This window comes from Anomalospiza imberbis, chromosome 23 (genome assembly GCF_031753505.1).
Source record: "Anomalospiza imberbis isolate Cuckoo-Finch-1a 21T00152 chromosome 23, ASM3175350v1, whole genome shotgun sequence".
Classification (NCBI taxonomy): domain Eukaryota; kingdom Metazoa; phylum Chordata; class Aves; order Passeriformes; family Viduidae; genus Anomalospiza; species Anomalospiza imberbis.
Genome location: NC_089703.1, coordinates 3,969,699 through 3,993,667, shown reverse-complemented (window position 1 = coordinate 3,993,667; position 23,969 = coordinate 3,969,699). Strand labels below are relative to the sequence as shown.

The following is a 23,969-nucleotide window of genomic DNA, read 5'->3' as shown; positions in this document are numbered from 1 at the left end:
TTTAAAATAAATTGGTGGTGGGGGGTGTTGTTTTCATAGGCCCGGCCTGCGAGCACTGTTTGTACAGAGGTGTGCAATAAGTGCTCCGTGCTCCGGGCCGGGCTCCCTGCCCCCCAGCACAGCGCTGGCCGGTTCTGGGGGGATGCGGCCCCGCGGGGGTGATGGGGCCGCGCCCGGACATTCCCGGCCTTCGCCGAGCGGCTGCCGGCGGGGCGAGCTCGGCAGGCCCGGGCCGGTACCGGGAGGGGCGGCACCGGGCTGGGGTGGCAAGCGGGCTGGCCCCGTGCCCCCAGGCGGGGAGCGGCACCGGGCTGGAGCGGCACCGGGCGGGCAGCGGCACAGAGCTGGGGCGGCACCGGGCGGGCAGCGGCACAGAGCTGGGGCGGCACCGGGCTGGAGAGGCACCGGGCTGGGGCGGCACCGGGCTGGAGAGGCACAGAGCTGGGGCGGCACCGGGCTGGAGAGGCACCGGGCTGGGGCGGCACCGGGCTGGAGAGGCACCGGGCTGGGGCGGCACCGGGCTGGAGAGGCACCGGGCTGGGGCGGCACCGGGCGGGCAGCGGCACAGAGCTGGGGCGGCACCGGGCTGGAGAGGCACCGGGCTGGGGCGGCACCGGGCTGGAGAGGCACCGGGCTGGGGCGGCACCGGGCGGGCAGCGGCACAGAGCTGGGGCGGCACCGGGCTGGAGAGGCACCGGGCTGGGGCGGCACCGGGCGGGCAGCGGCACAGGGCGGGGGGCAGCAGCGGGTTGGAGCGGCACTGGGCGGGCAGCGGCACCGGCTGGCCCCGAGCCCCCGGGCGGGGAGCGGCACAGGGCTGGGGCGGCACCGGGCGAGCGGCACCGGCTGGCCCCGTGCCCCCGGGCGGGGAGCGGCACCGGGCGAGCGGCGCCGCCTGGCCCCGTGCCCCCGGGCGGGGAGCGGCACCGGGCGAGCGGCGCCGCCTGGCCCCGTGCCCCCGGGCGGCCGCCGCCCGTGCCCGGCCGTGTCGCTGCCGGCGGCGGCCGCCCGAGGGCAGCACGGCCGCGGGGAAGGGGCGGCGGGCGCGTCCGGCCGCGCTCCTCCCCGCCGTGGCCTCTCCTGTCACGCTTGGGTCTCTCCCTTTTTTCCTCACAGGGAGGAGTAAAAGTCCTGATAACCGGCCCGTGGCAGGAAGCCAGCAATAATTACAGCTGTCTGTTTGATCAGATCTCAGTGCCTGCATCTTTAATTCAGCCAGGGGTACTGCGCTGCTACTGCCCAGGTAAGGAGCACTGCTCTCCTACATCTGGGGCTTTCGGAGCCTCATCGTGTCGTATACATGTACAAAAGTGCATTGGCATCGAGAAGATTTTCATTTTTCTTTGACCAGTTTAGTGTGAGAACAGCAATTTGGCATCTTGATACATCACAACAGATCACAATAAATACTATTTAGAATTTCTGAATTAACTTTAAAATAATTATTTGAAGTAATTTAAAATAATTCTAAGCATTGCTTTTGTTTTGAAAGAGCAGATTAAAGAGTAGCCGTTATTCAGGAGTGCACTCACTGATCTGCTGACTCAATCTGCCTACGTTTTGCCCTTTGCTACTTACACCTCTAACCTCCCCAAAGAGATTTTCACTAGTGATGACCCTCAGTATGTGACTTCACGTGGATGCAGAGTAACTTGGTTTCATTGCTAGGCCCCAGTTTTCCACTGGAAATACAGTGAGGCTGCTCAGTCTTTAGAAACATGTGATTCTGCCTTTTGCCAGAATAACCCATTAGATGACTCTTAAGCTTAAAATCTCCATGATTGAATATACCAACTGGTATTTTGGACTTTTGAATTGTCTAGTCACTAAAATACTGTTCAGCACCCCATCTCTTCACCTGCTCTCAGCCCAATATTTAGCACATGGGGTCTCTTCAGGGTAATTCCTGACTGAGGGTTTCTGTGGGGAGTTCTCTGTCTTACAACATGTACTTTCCTTTTAGCTCATGACACTGGGCTTGTGACTTTGCAAGTTGCCTTCAACAATCAGATCATCTCCAATTCTGTGGTATTTGAATACAAAGCCAGAGCTCTGCCAACCCTGCCTTCCTCCCAGCATGACTGGCTGTCCTTGGATGGTAAGAAGCATGGGATATTCCTTAAGAATGCAGACCAAATGTAGAACTGTGAATGGCAGAGCAGCTCCTGGTGGGGAGGGATGTAGAGGGGCAAGTTTGTCCTGACAGGAAGGGCTGTGGCAATGTTAATCAAAGTCCTCTCATTGAAAAGTCTTATTAGCTCTGTTGGTGTGAACAAAATGTTGCTGCCTTTTATAAAGGAAGTGGGGCTTTTTGTCTGAATAGAAAGCTGATCTACTGCCCAGTTTCTAGGAGAGAAACATTTACCCTGGAATTGTCTTTCCTGAGAACTCTGAAACTTGAGCTTGTCTAGAAAAAAGTGTGTTTATTTAAGCAGAAAATGGGGAGATAGTAAGGCACGTACAAGAGGGACATGCTAAAGAAGTTGGGATGGTACCACTTCCAAAGAGCAGCATGGAGACAGCACCGTAGGTATTGCAGAGTGAAGAGAGGTTTGTGATGTGGCTGCAGAAGCACGGTTGCAAACAGAAATGGAACTGGCTCTTAACGAGGAGGTGCACAAAGTCTTACTATGTTCAGCATCAAAAGTGAATTTGCTTGACGTGAGAGGATTGTAAGAGTCTGTAGGTGCTTTTCATCTGCTGCCTGTGGAGTGCAGCTGATAGCGTGTGACGGTGATTGGTACTCAGCTGTTAGCAATCTCTCCAGGGTTGGCACACCAGGTAGGTAGGTTTTGAATCCCTTGTTTGACAGTTCCCTCCGTGCTGCTGAACTCGGAGGAGCTGAGAAGGTGGCTGTGAGTGCTGTCTCTGGTGTCCCTGCAGTTTCTCTGGGTGCTCTTGGTTAGCAGCCCAGCTCTCAATTAGAGGTTGTTATGCTGTGGTGATGGTGGAAGGGAGGGGGACTGCAGCAGTGAACAAACTAGGGCATTGCTAACAGGGAGGGGAAAAAAAAAGTAAGAGGACCGCTGCATTGCAGAGGCCCTTCAGGGAAAAAGACTGAATAATTATACTAACCATGATTTATCAGAAGCCTCTGCCTTGATGCACACTGCTCCAAAGGGAGCAAATTACACTGTTATTTAAAGGACCAGCTACATCTTCTCATTTACTGCTAGAGAACAAATGTTAGCTTAGCTAGCCACGGTGAAAACTAATGTGAGTTGATTCTATCAATTGAATAAATACACAAATCCCTGACTTCTCTGTTTGCTTTAATTTCCCTGCTTAAAATGCTTGCCCTACTGACTGTTACGTAGTCTTGAGGGAAGATTTTTGAGGAATATTTGTAGTCACAAAATATTGACAAGAATTTTAAAATTCTTTTTAATTCACTCAGCGGAACACTCTTGAGTTCCTTTGCACTGCATTGTTAAAACACAGTTCATGATTCCAGCTGGAATGACCATTGCCAGAGAGATAGAGTTAACAGCCATACCCCAGGAGCATCCTAGGAAAAGAACAAGCAATTTCCATCTCACCTAAGTTTAGATAAACAATTCCCTTCCACTAATTTCTTGAAAATAAAGTCAAAATCGCTCTATATGTGAACTCTGTGTTTTCAGTTATGTTAAGACAAAAATCACTATTTTTTTTGAGCACAGCACAAGTACTGGACTTTGGGATCAGGGAGCAGTCTTGCTAAGGACTAGGAAGTGTTGTGAGACCGTATCCCACCACACTTCTGCTTCTAGGACTGAATTGAGCCAAGTGCAGGAATGGGCAGAGAAGGAGTTTGAAGGCAGTGTGTTCTGTGCCATCCTCTGAAGGGCTCCTTCTTTCATCAGTATCTGCTGTGCCATGAAGGATTGTGCCCTCTTCTGAACTATACAGAGATACTTGTTTTATTCTGAGTTTTCCTTATTTCACACCATGGATGAGTTAGGTCTTTCAAAAAATGGACAGCTGACACCGGCTGCTGATGTTCTTGCATTTTTTCTAGTTAATTTGAATAGTGGTATTCTTTCTTTTCAAAGCAAACTTTTTCTCATAAAGGAAGCACTCTCATTTGATCCTGATCTCTGCTGATAAACTTAGTAGCCTTTTCTGTTTTTTATGTAAAACTCGGTTCTCAGAAGCCATTGTATGCTTTTATAGCCATTTGATCTCACTTCCCATTCACTGTTGGTAGAGTGGTTCTTTTAAGAAAAAAAACAAAAAGCAAATGAGGCTTGAAGAACTGAAGGGCAGAGATGATCTCATGGCAGATGCATAACAACTTATAAAGGCATTTCAGTACAGATTCCCAATGGAAAGCACATTGTGTTTGCCCTCTGCAGAAGCCTTTGCTGCTTTCATAAAGTGTCTGTAGAGAAGGTGTTTCCTTGGCATGGGATGTGATCAGAAATTCCAGGGAAATGGCTATGAGTGCTGTTGGCATTACACTTACGCATCTGCAGGAAAGAGGACAAAACCTAAAAATAGGAGGCAGGCCATGTGTGTACTGATGAGTCAAGTGTGTACGGGTTGGACAAGGGTGTGACTGGTACTGAATGTAAATGGCACTGACGCAGGAGCACCTGACAGGCAGCCTTTCAGCTACTGCTGGGTTCTCAGTTGATGATCTGGCTGTCTTTCCCAGCTGGAGAACATAAAAAGACTCGGGGGGGTGGGGCTTGGTGGCTCACTTTTGTTAGCATGATGTGGTATCTAAACTCTCCCTATAGCATGGAATCATCTGTGAGCAAACAGCATGTGTGTGCTACCCGTGCCATTCCACAGTTTGACAGGTACATGATTCCTGTACAGTTATCACCAAAACCCATGGCATGTGTCTGTTTAGTGGGACCAGATGCCCTTCTTAGCATGTGATGAGATGCAGGACACAGAGTCAGGTAGGAGAGTTGTGTTCAGTATCAGTGAATGTTTTGCAGCTGTAAGAGACTTTCCATAGGGAAAAAGTCTGTGTTGATAAACAATATCACTGGTTTTCACTCCACTTTCCATTTGGGTAAAGGTGACTGGTGTTTCCATCTTGGATTTGCCATAAAAGATTATCTATTTGGGTTCTCTCTGGGAAGAGGAATGAATGTTTTGTACCATGTTAAAAGGTTGTGGTGCAGCTTGCAGGGATGTATGAGCACTGGTAAAGAACACAGATACCTTGTCCTTTGATAGGAGCTATCCAGTAAACTTCTTAAGTTTCTATTCATCCTCCCCTGTACTGACTCCTCTGTAGTGTGGAGCCTTTGTCGGTTCTGTTTATATTCCTGCTGAGATGTGTTTGGCGGTTTTTTCCTTTCACGCACTATTATTAAGGACACTGTTTCAGGAAGCCAGTCTCCTACTGCTCTGACTGCATTTCCCAGACTATCCTTTTCGATTTTGATCATAATGTGATTGAATTGAGGCAAGGAGTTTTTAATTTCTTATGCTGAGTGTTGTCTTCTGAGCCAGCCCGACTTCACGGTCAGACACCGGATTCCTCTGGGAAGCCGTGTCTGTTCTCAGGCCGATGACTGAACGTGCCCTGCTGCCCCGAGGAGCCTGCCCGGGGGCTTGTGCTTGCTCCGTGGCTCGTGGGACCGCAGAGTCTCCAGAATGGCCAGGGTTAACGCTCTGCAGATTTGCCTTACTAGAGCAATAAGTACAAATACTGTGCGTGTGAGCGAGCGGGAAGGTGACCCAGGGACGGCGCGTCCCGGGCCCGACTCGCTCGCGTGCGGCACGTTCCGGGGGCGGCCGGCGGTCGGTGCCCGCTGCACGTTCCGGGGGCGGCCGGCGGTCGGTGCCCGCTGCGGGGCCGCTGTAAACACGGCGGCGGCCGCCAATGGGGCCCGGTGACGTCAGGGCGGGGCGGGCCCGGCGGCGGAGCGGGAGCGGGAGCGGGGCAGGGCCCGCCCGGCCGCGCCGCGCAGACAATGGGAGGCGGCGGCAGCCGCCGCCCGCCCGCAGCCGCACCGGGCCGGCGCTGAGCGCGGGGCGGGGAGCCCGTCGGACGCGGCCGGCGTCCCGCGATGGGGGCCGCCGGCGTGGGCTGAGGGCGGCGGCGGGACCGAGCGCCACTGCTGTCCGCCCGGGCAGCCGGAGCGCCCTGCGGCGCGCTCTCGGCGCTCCCCCTTTGCGAGGTGCCCGGCCGCCCCGGGACAGGTGCCGGCCGCCCGGGACTTGGCGGTGTGAGACGGTGTCGGGCGTGGCGATGGCTCCGTGGGCGCGCCCGGGGTGACCGGGGCGGCCGCCGATTCCCAGCCGCTGCCTGACCCTCCGCCCGGGACGCCGCTGCCGTCGCTGGCCGCCGCCGGCTCCGGGGTGTTTGTCTCGGCGCAGGGCGAGCCGGGGGGCGGGCGGCAGCCGTGGACCGGCCGCGAGCCGCCGCGGGCTCCGAGGCGGCGCCGGTCCCGGGGCGGGCGCGGAGCGGCCCGCCTGTCCCCGCATGCCGGCCCCTGCCCCCCGGAGCCCGCTGCCGACCGCGGCCCCAGCGCTCGGGCCGCGATGCTCGCGGCCGCTGAACGGCGCCCGGGCTCGTTCTCCGCCGCGGCCGGCCTGGCCGCCCCGAGCCCCAGCTATGCCGGCCAGCATTAGCCCGGCCAGCATTAGCCCGTCCGCTGCGGCCGCCGGGGAGCGGGGGTGGCACCGCTGAGACCCGCCGGCGCTGCGACAGGACGGCGGGGCTCCAGTTGGCTGCGAGGATGCGAGAGACGACAAGCAGGTCTGGGGGGGAGCCTGCTCTGCCCGCCCCTGCTGCGGGGTCTGCGCCAGATGCTGGCTGGAGCCTCCGCTGATGCCTTGTAGACTCCCAGGTCAGTCCTCTGGTGCCAGGTGTTGTCACATTATTTACCTGGAAGCAGGTAGAGGGACTACAGAGGGGTCCGGGACCCCCAGCCGTTGCAGGTGGATGCGCACATGTGACAAAGTACTGCTTTCAGTAAGTATTGCAGGATGAAGTGTTGCGCAGTGCTTGTTTGGGTTTAAATCTGCATGCTTCTGTGTTGTGCCTCACTCTGCTGCACTTCCACGATGGTTGCACGCCTTGCTGCTCGCTGTGCCCCCAGCCGTGGGACACGGTCGTGTTTTCATGTCCTCGCCCTCCCGTGTTGGTCCTCAGCCCCTCCCGGGTGATGTTGCGATGCAGGCTCAGAGTTGTGACAGCACTCTAATTGTAGCATCACGTGCGCAGCAGGACACATTACATCGGAGCGCCTCCAGCTCGCAGCCTCGTGTTCTGAGCTGGTACGGCACAGAAGGAGGTCGGTAGCCCAGACCTTCCTGGGGATCTTAGGGATGCTGGAAACACACGCCTGCTCCACACTACGGTATTGGAAAACTTGTTTCGCGGCGTGCTTTGCCAGAAAGAGCGGGACTAGCAAGAGGACTTCAGGAGACTGTGTGGACTGCTCACAGTTTAGATGGGGTAAACATGACTGACGTCAGACTTCATGAAAGCTTCCAGCAAAGGAGATCTCTGTCTGGCTTGCTGACCTGTTCCAGTGCTTCACTTTTGTAGCTTGCAGCAGTTCCTATTTATCTAACTTTGCAGCAAATACAGGCCATTTTATAGCATGCTGCTCTTCAGTTTGGTGATTTCGGAGTGAGTATTTTGACTCTTGAGGGTGCAGATTTAACGAGAGAAAGCTTGGGTCAGAATTGTTACCATATGCATACATAAATACCATACACAGTACTGTAAGCACAAATACTGCATGTGTGGCATGAGATGCTTTTTTCCTGTTTGTAGTCCTTTAGCATGTAGCACTAGGAGGAGGAAATCTCCAGGAGCCCTGGGTAGTAGCACTGGGCAGGTGAGCAGCAGCACAGCAAGTTCTCCCAGGCTGTTGCTCTTGCATACATCCAAGAGCATTTTTCCCGTAGATTTTTCATAGTATTGGCACCCGTCAGGTCGGTTTCTGACCTGAGATGCAGAGACTGACCTTAGGCAGCCAGGTACAAATTACAAAACAACACAAGAAGTGGTGTCTTTCCCAGTGTACTCTACCTTTAAAATATATAAAGTACACATGGCATGTTTAAAACTTTCCTTTGTTTCCTGAAGCAGCTGTTCCTGGATAGCATTAAGATCTTGCCCTCCCTAAGCCCTGGGGAAGAGAAGCCTGAAAAATAGGGCAGCAAGTGCTTTAATGCTGTTGGTATAGAGAATCCCACTTGGGGAAGAAGTCAGCCTGAGCAATCCTCTTGCTTCTGTTTTCTAGTAAAAGTGTGATAAAGTAGAGCAGTACCCTGTTTTGAGGGAGCACTGGCTGCTGGGGGTTACAGAGGGGAACAGAGTAATCCTAGATGGCATGGGAGTAATAGCTGAAGTCCTACAGCACAGGGAGAACTATGGGGAAAGTGTTGACAGTAAGAAATCATGCCTTGGCAGGTGAATTAATGGCTTAAAATCACTGACAGTTCCTGTGTGTGCAGGTCTGGATGACTTCATCATTCCTGCCCATGTCCAGTAGTGTTCATTTACTGGGTGAAAGCATGGAGTTTCTTCAGCTGCTGCTCAGGCTCAGAGTGTACAATACAGTGTTTTCCTCATCTCATACCTCAGTAATTGTGGCATTTCTCACTGGTCAAAAACCCTGGAAATGACCTGCCTCATTAACAGACATATGCATTTGTCCTAGAGTATGAATTTTAAATGCTTTCATTTGCTGGTAGAGACTGTGACCTGTAATAACTTACTGCTAAAGAGAGGTTGTCATAAGGGGCGTTGAGCGTTGAGGATGTAACTGCAGTTTAATTTCAGAAATAGGTGTTCCTGCAACAATGCCACCTCAGAAATCAGCATTAAATTATCAAATTGTTACTGCAATATGAAGGATGTTCAGGATTTGTACTGTACAGAAGAATTGAGCAAGATTTTGTAGATCAGTGACAGATGATTTGCAAAATAGAAACAGAGCAGTGGCACTGTGAGTGACGTGGCCTCAGACTGCTTCCATCCCCACCCACAGCTTGTGCTGTATGAGAGAATCTGGTGAGAGAATTCTGGCTTGCTCTGCAAAACAGAAAAATGTCTTCATGCTGCATGGCTTTTTTTACATTGCTCAGCTGTCACACTTGTTCAGTTCAGTCTGTGTGTGTGCTCATGCAGGGAATGATTTAACACAGAAACTGCTGGTAAAGAATGAGCACAGGCTGGGAAGCCAAAGCCCTCAGAGTGGCTCCTTCACACCAGAGTATCTAAGCACAGTGCTTGGGAACGTGCAGAACTTGCACACCACTGTTAGCTCAGTGTTCAGAATTCTGGGGGCAATAATTATATGCTGGGCAGATGCAGCCCCAGTGGGATGTGCAGGAGATCATGGACCCTCATCCCTTAGTTCTTCCAGCCAGAACTGTCTGTCATTTTGGTTGGGCAGCATGGTAAAAACCTCCAGCCCTCCAAAGAGCAAGTGTTGTTAACACTGCTTGCAACTGAGAACTGCCCATTTATTTTTTACCTGGATTTTCAGCAGTATTTCCCCTGTAGTAGTTCTGGCTGCACTGCCAAGTCATGTGTGGCACAGACAGTTCCTTGCTGTTTGAAGCTTGCTTGGCAGAAGGACTGAAGATCCTGTGGGATGTGTGCTTGTCTGGTACAGCAGTGTGCAGAGATTAGAAAAGCAACTCTGTGCTCATTTCTTAAAATTGGCCTGTTAAGCAGGGGAGGGCTTGTCACTTACTGCTGTGCCTTGCTATTCTCTTAGCTCCATGCCCTGGGCCATGGTGGTGTTTTGGGTACCACACAGAGGAAGTGCAGAGCTGATGTTTGATGAAGGTGTGCCTTCACTAGCTGTTGTCATGAAGTGTGGGCAGAGGCAATGCTCTGAGCTGTGCCTGCCCATGTGGGACACTGTGTGCACAGCTCAAAACCAGAAATCCTGCTGTTGGAAGAGGCTTTGGGTTGGGCAGTGGGGAGGGCTGTGCAGAGATGGGGCTGTTGTGGGAGTGTGGGTGAAGTGTTTGCAAGTGCTGTGTTGAAGCTCCCCTGTCAGTACAGGCTCTGTGCAGTCAGGAGCTGTTACCAGGCTGCACAAGGCACGTGCTTCTGCAGCCTCCAGTGCAAACTTGTGTCACGTAAATGGCTGGCATCTGTTCAGATTCTTACCGAGGAAATTCAGTGTTTATTGGAGAGCACTGAGGGAGAAAATGGAGGTGTGGCTTCCAGAATCTTGGAGATTAAACTAACTCCTCTGCTCCCTGCGTTTTCCACTCCCTGTGCCTTCTGTGGTGGCTTATTGAGCTGTTGGTACAGGTGTGCTTTAAATTCATTGTGAAGGGATCTGGGTTAAGAAAACACCACTGGATTAAAGTAACCCTGGGGGAAAAAAAAGGTAAAAAATGTAATGTTAAACAATAACCAGGTTGTCTGCATTTAACTGTGCAAGCATACGGGCTGTTACTCTGTAAGATGCTAGCCGATGTAAACAACCATGTATCCTTAGAGGATTTGTACCAGAATTGTTCTGCATCTTTAGATGGATTCAGTACCTAACCTGCTGTCATTACTGTGATCAGTAGTAGGCTCTCTCACAATGCAGATGAAAATGAAGCTTGTTCTGCACCTGAAAGATGGGTTGTGTTTTAGGGAAATCATTATGAAACTCAAACCAATTGCTTAGTACTGGTCCAAATCTAACCAGGCAGCTCCTCCCTGTCCCTCCCTGCTGGGACAGCTCAGCTCCCCTCAGGTTGCCACCACCTCTCCTTGTTATGCTGGGGGAAAGATAGCGAGAAGTAATTTCAGTGTTACATTGATATTGTTGAATTGAAGAAGATAATTTCCATGAAAGATACAGTGTTCAGAATATTTTCTGTGAAATTATTCTGTCTCTTTGAGATACAGAAATGTGGTTATTTTCATCACCTTTGGTGGAGGAAGCCTTGAAGAACACCTTGAGAAACACTCTCTGTAGTTTTCCTAAAGAACATTAAAAGGTTTATTAGATTGATATGTAGTGGAAAAACTCAATAAATGCACAAATTTGCATGTCTAACTTTTTAGCTCACTAAAAGATTTTAAATTCTGTCATCAAAAGCAGAATTTTTGGGCAAAACCTTAAATATCTGAATATGTTTGTATCCATGTAGATCTTTGTTGCCTTTGGATAGAGTGAGGGTGCTTCCAGTGCAAGACATTTCCTTGGGCTCAGGCTGTTTAGATTTCCTGTACAATGTAGCAGGAGAAAAGCTTATTTGGACAGTGATCTTTATGTTGTTGAGCTCTCATCTTCAGTGCACTGCAAGAGACTTGCTTGTCATGAGATCTGCTGCTGGCTGTAAAAGACAAGAATTGTGGAAGCTGTTCCTGTAACTTCAGTGCCTGTTAAGCAGGTGGCCCTGCAGAGTGAGCAGAGAGAAAATAAGCGAGCAAGAGAGAAAAGACCGTGACTAGAAAAATGAGAAATAACACAGGATAAAAGGTCTTGAACTTCTCAGAGTGCTAGCTGTAATGTTCAGCCCTGTGGTTGTTGTAGCCTTCTCTCAGGCACGACAAGGTGCATCTGTTGGCTCATCAGCATTGTGTGAAACAGCTGGGCACGGTCCAAAATGCTGCTAGTCTGGTGTGTGTTCAGGGCTGGGGTGGGAGAGGAGTGTTTTTCCCTCATTGCTGAGTTCAGGAGAGGCCTTGGGGGAAGGTGTTCTCTCTCCCATTCCCTCCCTGCCCCCATCCCACCCAACCCCTCTTTTTTCTTTTTTGTGCTTTGGTTGGGATTTGTTTGTTTGTTTGGGTTTTTTGTTGTTGTAGATTTTTTGTTTTGGGATTTGTTTGTTTGTTTGGGTTTTTTGTTGTTGTAGATTTTTTGTTGTTAGTTTGTTGGGGGGTTTTGTTTGTTTTTCTGGTAGACTAGTGCAGTGCACGCACTTCAAATGACCAGGGTTCCTTTTGAAAGGGAAATCTTGGTATGATTGGTGCTACAGAATAATGAAAACACCATACATAAATAATTTTGGAATTGTCATCAGTTGTGGCTTGCTTAGGCACCAGTTTTGGTCACCTGGAAAGTGGGCAGCATAGGGGCACCTTCCCTGCGCTGCTGCCCCACTTACCTCATTCACTGCCTGGTGCTTTCTCATGTGGGGGCACACCCTGATCTGGGTAAATTGTGGTGGTCTCTTCTAGATACAGGGAGGGCTCTGGCTCTGGCCATGCTGTGCTGGTGCTCCAGAATGTTTGTTTCTCTTTCCCATTTTACCAATAGCAGCATATTTCTGAAATGCCTGATCTGGTCAGAACCAGTTAGTCCTGCCCTTAGTATTTTCCAGGAGCACTGCCAGGTGTCTGAATAGGAATACCTGGGAGCACCAGATGCTGTTTTGAATTCTGTTTCCTAAGAAAAATTCCCTGCTTTCATTTCTTTGGTGTAGTGTTTTGTTTAGTGTCTGGGGACATTGGTAGGTGACAGGTGTACCTTTGGTAAGTTCTGACAAAAACTGACAGGAAGTTCTCAGTATCTTTAGCTTGTGATCAGGAAAGGTGGAGGCTTCACTCATTACAGGTCATAAAGCCCAGAGAGAAGAGCCTGGAAAATAGTCACAAACACAGGGCTGTCCATTTCTGTTCCAGAGTGGTTTCAGATTGAAAAAAAAAAAAAAAAAGGGGAGAAAATAGTAATCTGTACTTCTGTGTTTCACTGGAATTATTGTCTCATTTTGTTTCCAGGTGTACAGAATTATTCTCTCTGGACCCCTAAATGAGTAGGAGCAAATCCCAGAATCTTGCAGCCCTGAGCTTGTTGGTTTATTACTCCAGTTCAAGCCAAATTTCTTCTTTTAAAAAGATGCTGCTTCTGCCTGTACAAGGCTGAGGGCTCAGATGTGATACCCCGTGTGGCTTGCTGCTCTCAGCTCTAATGAATGCAAGTGCTGGTACCCAGCTAGGGAGAGTGGCATTACCTGTGTGGAGCAGAGCTGTTCCCCGCAGGGCAAGCGTGGCCACTTTTCCAGGTGGCCGAGCTGTCGCAGCTGTGTTTGCACAGGGAGGGGATGGCTCAGCAGGGCCAGGTCTCTGCCAGTCTCTGCAGTGGACGTGCTCCGCCTGGCAATGGAGAGGGAGGAGACAGCGGTGTGGACTGCACTGCAGCACACTGCAGCACTCCTGGAACAAAGATTTGCTGGGCAAACAGGGCTGCTGGTGCTGCCCGTGTGCTGAGGGACGGGGCCCTGACAGCCTCATCAGTACCAGGAGTGTTTGGTGGTACAGCTGCCAGCCCTTTCCCAGGGGCTTTGCAATTAACAGGACAATTGAAGGATTAGTAAGGCACTAATAATAAATCTTTTGGACTAGTGAGCTCACCTCTGACATGAGGTTAGATGGGAGGTGCTGGCCACAGTCCTTTGTCCCTGGCTCTTGAGCAGCCAGAGTGGGATGCTGAAGCTGGCCAGAAGGGAGTGGAGCTCTTGCCTGCTGTCAGACCACAGCAGCCTCTTGGTGAGGAGGGGATGTCTCCAGCCAGTGGATGTCTTGTACCAGTGGTCTGCAATATTGTCCTTAGTGCAGTGCAGCAGAGATCCACATCTCTCCAATACCCTTACTGAGAGCTGTGCCTCGGAGTGTAGCGTATGAGTACTCCTACAGCCTTCCAGGGAGGGCTCTGTGTTCTTCTTGGAGAAGACTGACATGTTTAAAACTTCATCAGAGCTTGTCTATTTTGGTGCATATACTCCTTTTGCTGTCACTGGGAGTGGTTCTGGGTTTATGAGTGTTCTGCACCAGCACACCATCTCTATGGATGCATGAAACTGAACAGCATGAGGGCTGTCTCTCTCTTACAGTTTAATACCTATGCTCTTAGCATGATATCACAATTAATTAAATGTTCCGTATCCACAAAAGAGTCCTGCCCAGCTTCACATGAGCTGCGTGAAACTTATCCCTTATGGGTCACAGGACAGAAGGAGCTCTGCATTTGCAGCCATTCCCTCTGCACTGACTGGCCCTATCCAGAGAATCATTGCCTCAGTTGATCTCTACGGCTCAGGTTCAGCAATGATCTGTTAATCTGTCTGAACCTCCCTGCTCCACCATTCAAGCCTTAGTAGCTGTAGGATAGTGCTATGTTAAAATGTAATGAGGGAAAAACCAGTAACACAGCCCCTGAGGCTTCTGCAGGGGCCAGAGGGCTCCAGAGTTGCATGGCTTTCTGGAGTGGTGTTACAGGACTGTCAGTGCCCATACGCCAAATTCTGGTAGTTCTGTTTCTGGCGCTTGGCTGAAGCTGTTTTCCAAGAAAGGGAGCCTGCCAGGGAAGGAGCAAGTGCCCTGTTAAAGGCTCCTTTTCCTAAGCACAGAAGGAAGCGGAGGAGTCTTCCAGGTACCATTATTGCATGATTCCAGAATGCAAGCCCAGCTGAATTCAGGACTCTTTTAAAGTAGGGGGGTGACTCTAAAATGGCAGATGTGATCCTACTGAAATGCTCAGTGAATGGGTATATTTGCTTAGAGTTTGTGTTCTGGAAGACTTTGCTTTACCCCTGGTATTGTGTGCATACAGCTGAACTCACAAGGAAAGGGATTGCCATCTGCATTTTTCAATTTTCTGTCTGTTTTCTGTAAGGAGGTTCTCTGGAATTGCAGTCAAAGGGTTGCTGCAGGCAATTGAAGAGCTAGGGTACTGCAGGGCAAGTGTGTGTGCATTTCCAAGCAGAGCAAATTTCCTCTTATCACTTCCAGGATAGCTGTTTGTGACTTCCTGTAGTTGGCTGTTGAAACCTGAGCTTCCTTTGCACGGAAATGTCCTTATTCTGGCTTTTTCCAACCTAGATAACCAGTTCAGGATGTCCATATTGGAGCGACTTGAGCAGATGGAGAGGAGAATGGCTGAAATGACAGGCTCCCAGCAACACAAACAAGGAGTAGGAGGCGGGAGCAATGGGAATGGGAACAGTGGAACACAGGTGCAGGTATGAACCCTTCTGTGTCCAGACACAGCTTTATGCTTTCCTACCAGAGGTTTTTTTGGGGCATGGGGTTTGGAAAGGGTTATAGCTAGTCCTAAGTAACAGGTCTGGTTTGTGGGTGTCTAACAGCAGCTGGTTTTTGGTCACGTTTGCCACTGTCTCAGTACTTGTAGAAGTGGAAGGCTGCCTGTTCAGGGCAAGCTGCAGCTCCTCTCCGTGGTTAACTGGGATGTGTGTGGTGTTTCAGTGCGTTTCTGGGACTGGGACCCTGGGCAGCTGCTTTGAGAGCCGCGTGGTGGTGGTGTGTGAGAAGATGATGAGTCGTGCGTGCTGGGCGAAGTCCAAACACTTGATCCATTCGAAGACTTTCCGGGGAATGACACTGCTCCATCTGGCTGCTGCCCAGGGCTATGCTACTCTCATCCAGACCCTCATCAAATGGCGGTAAGAGCCAGCCTGCTGGACTCTGGGCTGTCAGCACAGGCTTTGCAGGAGCATATATAAGTTCTGCTCAGTCCACATTTCTGGTTGTCTTGTACAAAGAGCCAAGCCCCTGAACTTGTTCCCATGCCCTGATCTGATGGGACCTGTCTCTTGAGAGCGAGTCCAGTCACTGGGATGTATCATGCTCTTCGTGTCTGTGGTGGGGGCACTGTCTGTAGTAAATAAACCTGCTGTGAGCATGTGTGTGGCCTTTTCTCTGTGGTACAGTGCTTGAATAAACCTGTGCTTAGACAATGATCCTGACATGGCTACAGAGCATCATTCCTTCTCTTGTTTCCCCTGCAGCACCAAACATGCAGACAGCATTGATCTGGAGCTGGAAGTTGACCCTTTGAATGTGGATCATTTCTCCTGCACTCCTCTGGTAAGAGCAGGGTCTGAAACTTCTGAGGGGACTTTGGGGAGTTCTTTCTGATGTGTCATTTTCCTAAAGTGTTTCACTCTCTGATGAGTGGATGTTTCTTTGTTTTCCTGCTGCGTACATGGTAAGACATGGTATGTTCAGCTTCCTGAAGATGAGAGAGCACACAGAACAAAACTTTGTCATTGAGAAACATGAGGAAAGGGAATAGACAGAATCTAGTCTCCACTATCATGGTGTGAAAAGGACTTTACATGCCTTCTTTCACATTGTCCTCTGTGACTATTTAACTGTAGAGGTTATAAAGTTATAAACTGTCTTGGTCACTGGAGACATGAAATCATGACTGAGGACTTAGACAAGCAAAAAAACCCCAAACAGATGGAACCAGAACTGCCAGTTTGCAATTCATAGTATTGTTTTTATTGTTCCCAACCTTTGGACCTATCTGCATGTTTCTGACATTGGAGATTCCTTTGTGTATGAAGCTGTTCTGTCTCTGCAGTGATACCAATGTCACCCAAAAAAAAAAAAAAACCCAAAACAGAAGAAAACAAACTGTCAGCTTTTTTTGCCAATTGGAGGTTTCTCTGTTGTAGGAGAGAATAGCATCTATTCAGTCCCCTATGTTGGGTTGGGTTGGTTTTGTTGAGTTGGGATATTTATAAAAGTAATCTGCTGGCCTTGAGCATGTCATGCTTTTGTTTCTTAGAAGAGTTTTTCCTTGAGCTGGGACTCCACTGCATTAATTAGAAAGGAGAAGGCAGGTGTCCCAGTGGGTCAGTTACCTTTTCCTCTTTAGATGTGGGCATGTGCCCTGGGCCACATGGATGCAGCTGTTGTGCTGTACAAGTGGGACCGCCGAGCCATCTCCATTCCGGACTCCCTCGGGAGATTGCCACTGGCCATCGCTCGGTCTCGGGGCCACGTGAAGTTGGCGGAGTGCTTGGAGCAGCTACAGCGAGATGAGCAAACTCAGCTTGGGCAAAACCCCAGGATTCAGTGCCCCTCGAGCACAGACTCCAGCACAGAGAGCTGGGTGTCCCAATGGCACGGTGAGCTTGTTGCCTCTCCGGAGCCTCAGAAGGGAGTCACAGTCATTTCCAGTACAAACACAGGTAAAGCATCCTGGAGGGCATGCTCTGTTTTGCTGACATTTAACATGTGAAAACGTGGGGGCAAGGAGCTCACCTGGGCAGCAGGTTCCACCTGTAGCCTTGCTGTCCATGCTTAATTCTTTTCTTGTGCTACATACACTTGCATAAGCATCAGGAAGAGGAGCGAGTGCCTGCTTTGGAAAGAATTGTGCATCTTAGGATGGCTGAGACAGTATCCTCCCTGGGTGGTTGTTTCTCCCTTTGCACATCCTCTCAAGGTGTCCGTAGAGCACAGCATGAGCTTTGGCCTGGGGCAGAAGCTGTTGATGTTCCCGTAGCAGTCACGAGTTGCATGTTTAGTTTTGACCATTGATCTGTTTGTTTACAGAGCTGAGGCGGCCAAGATCAGAACCTTCCAGCTATTACAGTAGTGAGACTCAGAAGGATTACCCTGCACCCAAAAAGCATAAGCTGAGCCCTGAGTATTTTCAAGCCCGGCAAGAGAAGCTGCTTTCCACTGCACTGAGCCTGGAACAGCCAAGCATTAGGAAGCAGAACTCCAGCTCCAAGCAATCCTCCACTGAGACAATCAGCCCCAGTGAAGGGCTGAGGGACTATGGCCGGGAGCTCTCCCAGCACATCCCAGAAGTTACTGGGTACCGGGGCTCTGGCAGCCAAGCAGGCCTCAAATGGAACCCAAAAGACATTTATATTGGTGTGTCTGCAGTGCAGGTGGCAGGGAGCCAGAAGGGCACTGCCCTGGGGAAGGATGCTGTGGCCCATCGGCTCCGCCAGCGGGAGCAGATGAATGTGTTGATGATGGCCGACAGGGAGATGGTGGATGCAGAACTCTTGTCCTACAGGGACAGCGCAGGGGATGAGGACTGTTTACACCACATGGATGAACTGCAGGTAAACACACCCACAGCCCTGAGATCAGCAGCCTCATAGAGCACAGAGGATCCTGGCCATGAGAAATTCCTGTAGAGGCCTCTAGAGACTCTGAATTGTGCTTGGAAGAAGGAGGTGGTCACATTCTTCCAATTTCAATGCAGATGTAAAGGCTAGTGGTTAGCATTTAGGGTTGTTCACTTGAACAGCGTACAGAATGCACAAAATTGTTTGCAGTTGTGCAAGGAAAAAGGAAAAAGCAGAGCCTGATCACAGGAGTGCATGTGACTCAGGTGGCCCAATAGTCCTGTGGGAACTGGGCAGCAGTCCCTGCAAAGACAAGATGTGAGAGAGGTAGTGCTGTGGTTGCAGGCCAGGCCTCTGCACTTCGGAGGGAAGGAGGTAGGAAAGAGTGGAGAATGGAAGAAGACAGTGGGTTTGGGGAAGGAAGAATTCCACTAGGCATGGAATAGAGGAAATAAAAATATAACAGAAGCAGGAGAGACATGAGAAGTAGTCACTCTGAGAAAGATACAGTGGTTGTCTGAGCAAATGGGTAATGGGAACACAGGCTTACCTGTTCTGCCTTGCCATCTCTGAATGTTCTCCTCTGGCTGGTGTAACACGGGTGAAGCAGAGCATTGCAAAACAAGAAGAGTTTTCTGTTCCCTGGGTTGAAAATTCCTGTGAAACTTGCTGAGCTGAGGGATACCATTCAGAAGGATTCCTGACAATGTTTTGTCCCAAGATCTTTAACTTCTCTTGATGTGCCTTTATTGTCCTGTTGTGCTCTACTGCACATGTCAGCAAAAGAGTGGCAAAGTCACTTATCCTTTGGAAATAACATACTAGTGACAGCTGTAGAGGGAGGGCCCAGAGACCTTTCTCCAGATCTCTTGGGCTCCCCATAAAGGGAAAAAAGAGGTTCCAGGAAATATGAAACCCTGCAGTGCTTGGTCTGAAGAGTCAGAAAATCAAATGATCACTGGTTAATGGATTCCTCTCCACTGCTGAAACAAACAGTAGACTCCAGCTTATGCAGGTTTGGGCAAAATGGGGAATTCTGTCTAAAGCTGGGCTGTAACACAGAAGCACAAGGCACCTTCTTCCAGGCAGCTAAAGTTTGCTGTTCTTTCCCCCTTGACAGGTGAACATGATGACACTTGCAGAGCACATTATTGAAGCTACGCCTGACAGGATCAAGCGAGAGAATTTTGTGCCAATGGAGTCGCTGCTGGTGGAGAGGACAGACAGTGCTGCCATGAGCACCACCATGAGCTGGCTGGCCAGTTACCTTGCTGATGTCGATCACTTGCCCAGTGCTGCACAGATCAGGTCAGTGAGAACTGTGAGGCTGCTCTGAGTTTTGGTGTGGTGTGAGTGCTGGGCTGCACGTTCTGACTCTTCAGCCTGCAGGTGCCAGTTCTCAGTGAGACTCGGTTCTGGTCTTGCTGGCCCAGGCACACTCTTGGGCTCAGATGTATTGTTGCCAGCACAGCTGCAAATTCATGGAATGGGGTTTTCACTCCAGCACTACATCTGTGCAGTGCAGGACAGGCAGGCTCAGGGGTGTGGGATGTTGCTTGGAGAGAGGGACAGGAGCTTAAACTTCTGTCTTGAACTCAGAAATGTTGTTGTCTTTATCTGTGATGCCAGCCCAAGCGCTTTGTAAGTCAATAATTCCTGCTGTGATTGGTATTTCAGAAGTCTGTATAGTGAACCCCTGACCCCTTCTTCGAACACCAGCTTGAGCCCTGCAGGCTCACCAATCAGTGAAATAGCTTTTGAGAAACCCAGCCTTCCCTCGGCAGCAGACTGGTCTGAATTTCTGAGTGCATCCACCAGCGAGAAGGTAGAAAATGAGTTTGCACAGTTAACTCTGTCTGATCATGAGCAGAGAGAACTCTATGAAGCTGCCAAACTCGTCCAGACAGTATTCAGGAAATACAAGGTATGTGGCCCAGATGTCCAGTGTCTTCCTTGGTCGGTGTGTGAGAAAGAGTATAATTTGTTACAAACCAAAATGGGGATAATATCCACTCTGGGGACAAAAATACAGTTTCTGTCATAACCTTTTCAATGCTTCTGATGTTTGTTGATGTTTGCCCAACAAGTACTGTATAGGAAGTGCATGCCATGCCATGCTGTGGCAGAGCAGCACTCACAAAGCACATCTTCAAAATGTACCCTAGAGGTTCTGCTTAGTTGCCTATTTAGTGTAAAGATGCATTTTGATGGCTTGTTCCTTATGTGAGTTGGCAGCAGAGGCATCTCCAGGAAATGCCAAGGCCTGGGTTGGACCAGGCAGCATTGACAGGAGAGGTTTGCCCTGCAAGCAGCCCAGAGCCAGAGCACGTGTCCTGGGTTTTGGTGCACTCTCACTGATGCTGCTCCTTCCTTTGTCCTCACAGGGTCGTCCTCTCCGGGAACAGCAGGAGGTGGCTGCTGCTGTTATTCAGCGTTGCTACCGAAAGTACAAACAGGTAATCAAGAAAATGAAATTTTATGAAGCACATGTAAGTGCCATGAATGCAGCTTGCTGTAGCGGGCATTGTCCTGCTGTTCCTCTCCTATGCTTTTCAGCATGCAGTAATGAAATACCTTGCTCAGGCAAAATTGAAAAGGGGAGAAGATTCGTGTTCTGAATCTTAGTTTTGGAGGGAATCCTTGAAATTTGTTTCTGATAATGCCTGTGGTTTTGCGGCGAGATGAAGGGCTGTGATGTATTCCATATTGGTCTTTATGCATGCTACAACCTGAGGAGACTGTTCTCTGACTAGTTGCTTGCCAAATTTCATTGTGAAATTGAAGTTGGTTTTGCCTTTGACATAGGTGAAGATGAAAAATAGGTTGTTTTATTTTCCACATACTAAACTTTTAAACTATGGGAAGTCACATGTTGTAGGTTGATGCAAGTTTTTCCAGGACTGAGACTGCTCTCCAGACTCTAGTTGGAGACATGTTTTCAGGCTGAGTTCTCAACCCCAGAAAAAGAAGATACCTTTCCTTTTTGGTTTTTGGTTAGATTTTTTCGTTCAGGGTTTTTTGTTTGTTTGGTTTGGGTTTTTTGTTTCGTTTCATTTTGGGAGTTTTTTGTTTGGTTTTGGGTTTTTTTTTGGTGAGGACTAGAGCCCACATCCCTCTTCACACTTTACCCTGCTAGACACAGTCTGTCTAATGCCTGGCAGCATGGTAACAGAAAGTGAGGCAAGGCACCTGTGCTCTTTTACAACTTTCAAAACATTTATTTGGGAAGTCTTTCTAGTGTTAGGTGACTGCATTGTGATTCACATCCAACCCATCACATGGCTTTCATTCTGGAGTGATGCTTCCTGTAGTAGGGAAGCTTAATTCCATTCAAAAACTGCTTGACAAATTGCTTTGTCTTGGATCCTGGAATTGCTTCTTTTTGAAAGAAGATTGTTTGGGTCTTTTTGTTTTGTTTTTCATTCTTTATTTGCAGAACTAATATTAACTATGTATTTTTCTGTTTCTCCCCAAGCTTACTTGGATAGCCTTGAAGGTAATACAAATACAAACACTATTTTGGAAACAGTTCCCTATGGGTCATTAACTTTCACACTCAGTATAAACAAGGAGAACCTGGCATTTTGGAGAAACATTTAAATATTATCCACTAATAAATACTTGTTGTTGAGAAATCAGTGACAAACCAGCCTTTCTGGGAGTTGTGTAGGGACTGCTGTGCCACAGTTGCATCAGCTCCCATGAGCAGGGATGGGCTGAGCTGCTGGGAGGGTTTTGCAGCCAGTTTCCAGAGGACAGGATTTCCTTTAGTGCTCCTGATCAGCTGTCACTTAGTGACCTTTGCCCTTGGCATTTGGGGAGCACAGAAGATTTATCCCACCTGTGAGCCAATGTCCTCTGCATTCTGCTTGCCTGCTGAAGTATTTTGACCATTCATCTTTGAAATACCTGTGTGCTGAATTCCTAAGACCAACATCTCAGTACGTTGCTGCTCATGCTGGAGGCACAACTGTTGGTGCCACTCTTCAAACTGTTCACAGTCAATAATTCTCTGCTGTAAAGATGGGTTTCCCAGCTGTGCAACATCTTGATCTCATCAGATTCTAGAATCAAATGAGCTTTTCTCAGGGCTACCAGGAGGCAAGGTGTGCTTTTCCTGGAGAGAATGTGTCCTTGGGGTGATATTCCACCCACAGCTTCCCCATGCCCTGTGGTTTTGTGTCAGGCTGAGAACTGTTCTAGCTGAGCTCTGGGACACTGAGCTCACCAAGGCTTTCCTCTCTGGGGAGGAGTTTAGGAGACATCTCCACTGATCCCCTTTCCAGAAAGAAGAAGGGAACAAGAGGAGGACAGAGCACAGCTACTCGGGTCTTAGAGTTGCAGGCAGACATAGTGGGGTCTGGTCTGTGCAGTGACTGCTAATTTCTCTTGTGCCTCATACCTATGATCTGTTACTGCACTGATCAGCAAAGGTTTGTGACTGGATTGGAACAGTCACAGCTCATGGCATGGTTTTGTATTTGAACCCTTCTGTTCAGGGGTTTGTAACTCAGCCACAGAAGTCCCATCTGGGCTAAAACTTTGAAGGAAAACCATTATCAGCCCATGAATGGACTTATTTAAAACAGCTAATTTAAAATCACAATCTGATCCATCAATTTAAAATGTTAAAAAGAAAAAAGAAAAAAAAAAACAAAAAAAAAAAATTAATAATGGCAAAATATGACTGCTCCTAATGACTGCTTCAATTCCAAAAAGTGAAATTTGGTAAATGGTGGTCTGTGATGATATTGGAGGATTTTTTGCTTTGGGATTATGTTGGGATGGTTGTTTGTTTGCTTTTGGGGTTTTTTGTTCCCAGTAGAATGGAAAATACTGAGATATGTTAGGACATTACCCTGTATGGGGCAGTAGCTGCTACTCAACTGTCTGATAAAGTGAGCAGAAGTCAAAGCTGATAAAATATCCAGGAACAATAGACACATGAGTTCTGAAAGTATTAAACCTATTAAAACTTAGCAAAATAAGATCAGCAAACACTGAAAACCTCTGTTATAGTAGTGTAAGTGCAACTTCTATACATTATTCTACATTTCCATCTCAGAAAGGACTTAAAAATATGCATGAATGCACAGGGTTTCTGTTAAGTGATCATCACCTTGCATGCTGTCAGAGGAAAAGGATGTGGAATAAAGATATTCTTTTTAAGAGTTTGTACCTGCTTTACTGGGAATCACATGGCTAGAAATAATACAGTGCTAGATGGAATTTGGGAAGTGCAAATTTGTGAGTACATTGGATGCTTGTTACAGATTTCTAATGATATTTCGTTTTGCCTTTGTCTTAGGCTCAGTATTAGACTTAGAACTGTTGTGGTTTTGGGTGCTTGTTGGGGTTGTTTGGTTTTTAAGAAAGACGGGGACAGACAGACATTTGTTGCAGTAGGACAAGGGGTAATGGCTTCAAACTAAAAAAGGGTAGATTCAGATTAGATACAAGGAAGAAAGTTTTTATAATGGGGCTGGTGAGTCACTGGCACAGGTTGCCCAGAGATGTGGCAGATACCCTGTCCCTGGAAACATTCAAGAGCAGGCTGGATGGGGCTCTGAGCAGCCTGATCTCCTTGAAGATGACCCTGTTCATGTTGGGGGAGCTGGACTAGATGACCTTTAAAGATTCCTCCCAGTGCAAACTATTCTATGATTCTATTAATCCAGTCAAACTGTTCCACAGGCAGCAAAACAGATTGCTGTTCCCTTCACGCAGACTAAGTTCTGCCCCTGATCTTACAGTTTTTCCAGTTTGCTGTCACCATTTTCTTAAACATTCCCAGTCAGGGAATAGATACTTCATTTACTTCTCATCACACCTTAGTGGCTCACACGTCTTCCACCATAGGAACCTGCTTCTCACTGGTCTTACTGGGATGCCTCAGCTTCTCTTTGTTTCTGTTGTAGTATGCACTTTATAAAAAGATGACGCAAGCTGCCATTCTTATCCAGAGCAAATTCCGAAGTTACTATGAGCAGAAAAAATTCCAGCAGAGCCGACGAGCCGCGATGCTGATCCAGCAGTACTATCGCAGCTACAAGGAGTGTGGCAAGAGGAGGCAAAACCGCCGGGCAGCCACCATCGTACAGCAGAAACTCAGGTGAGCCCCGGGGTATTGAGGCTATTGGGATCTTCATATATTGTTTTTATGCTCTTCAAGGCTGTGCTGTGCTTCACAGACAAAGGCCAGTGGG

General features: G+C 49.0%; 1 protein-coding gene across 12 annotated transcripts in view; it reads left to right on the top strand.

Annotated features, from left to right (window-relative positions):
* The window catches only part of CAMTA1 (calmodulin binding transcription activator 1), a 242,457-nt gene that overhangs the window by 200,796 nt on the left and 17,692 nt on the right, over window positions 1-23,969 (top strand). For 7 of the 12 annotated variants that reach the window (XM_068171512.1, XM_068171510.1, XM_068171516.1 and 4 more), the window contains 12 exons: window positions 1,117-1,243; window positions 1,964-2,098; window positions 14,747-14,886; window positions 15,131-15,327; window positions 15,673-15,751; window positions 16,551-16,866; window positions 17,234-17,757; window positions 18,884-19,071; window positions 19,441-19,687; window positions 20,148-20,219; window positions 21,239-21,259; window positions 23,682-23,875. In XM_068171512.1, coding sequence (XP_068027613.1) covers window positions 1,117-1,243; window positions 1,964-2,098; window positions 14,747-14,886; window positions 15,131-15,327; window positions 15,673-15,751; window positions 16,551-16,866; window positions 17,234-17,757; window positions 18,884-19,071; window positions 19,441-19,687; window positions 20,148-20,219; window positions 21,239-21,259; window positions 23,682-23,875 — 2,240 coding nt within the window. Of the gene's footprint in view, window positions 1-1,116; window positions 1,244-1,963; window positions 2,099-6,172; window positions 6,923-7,448; window positions 7,586-14,746; window positions 14,887-15,130; window positions 15,328-15,672; window positions 15,752-16,550; window positions 16,867-17,233; window positions 17,758-18,883; window positions 19,072-19,440; window positions 19,688-20,147; window positions 20,220-21,238; window positions 21,260-23,681; window positions 23,876-23,969 lie in introns of those variants that run through there. The other 5 variants (XM_068171511.1, XM_068171515.1, XM_068171519.1 and 2 more) reach the window with 4 other exon arrangements.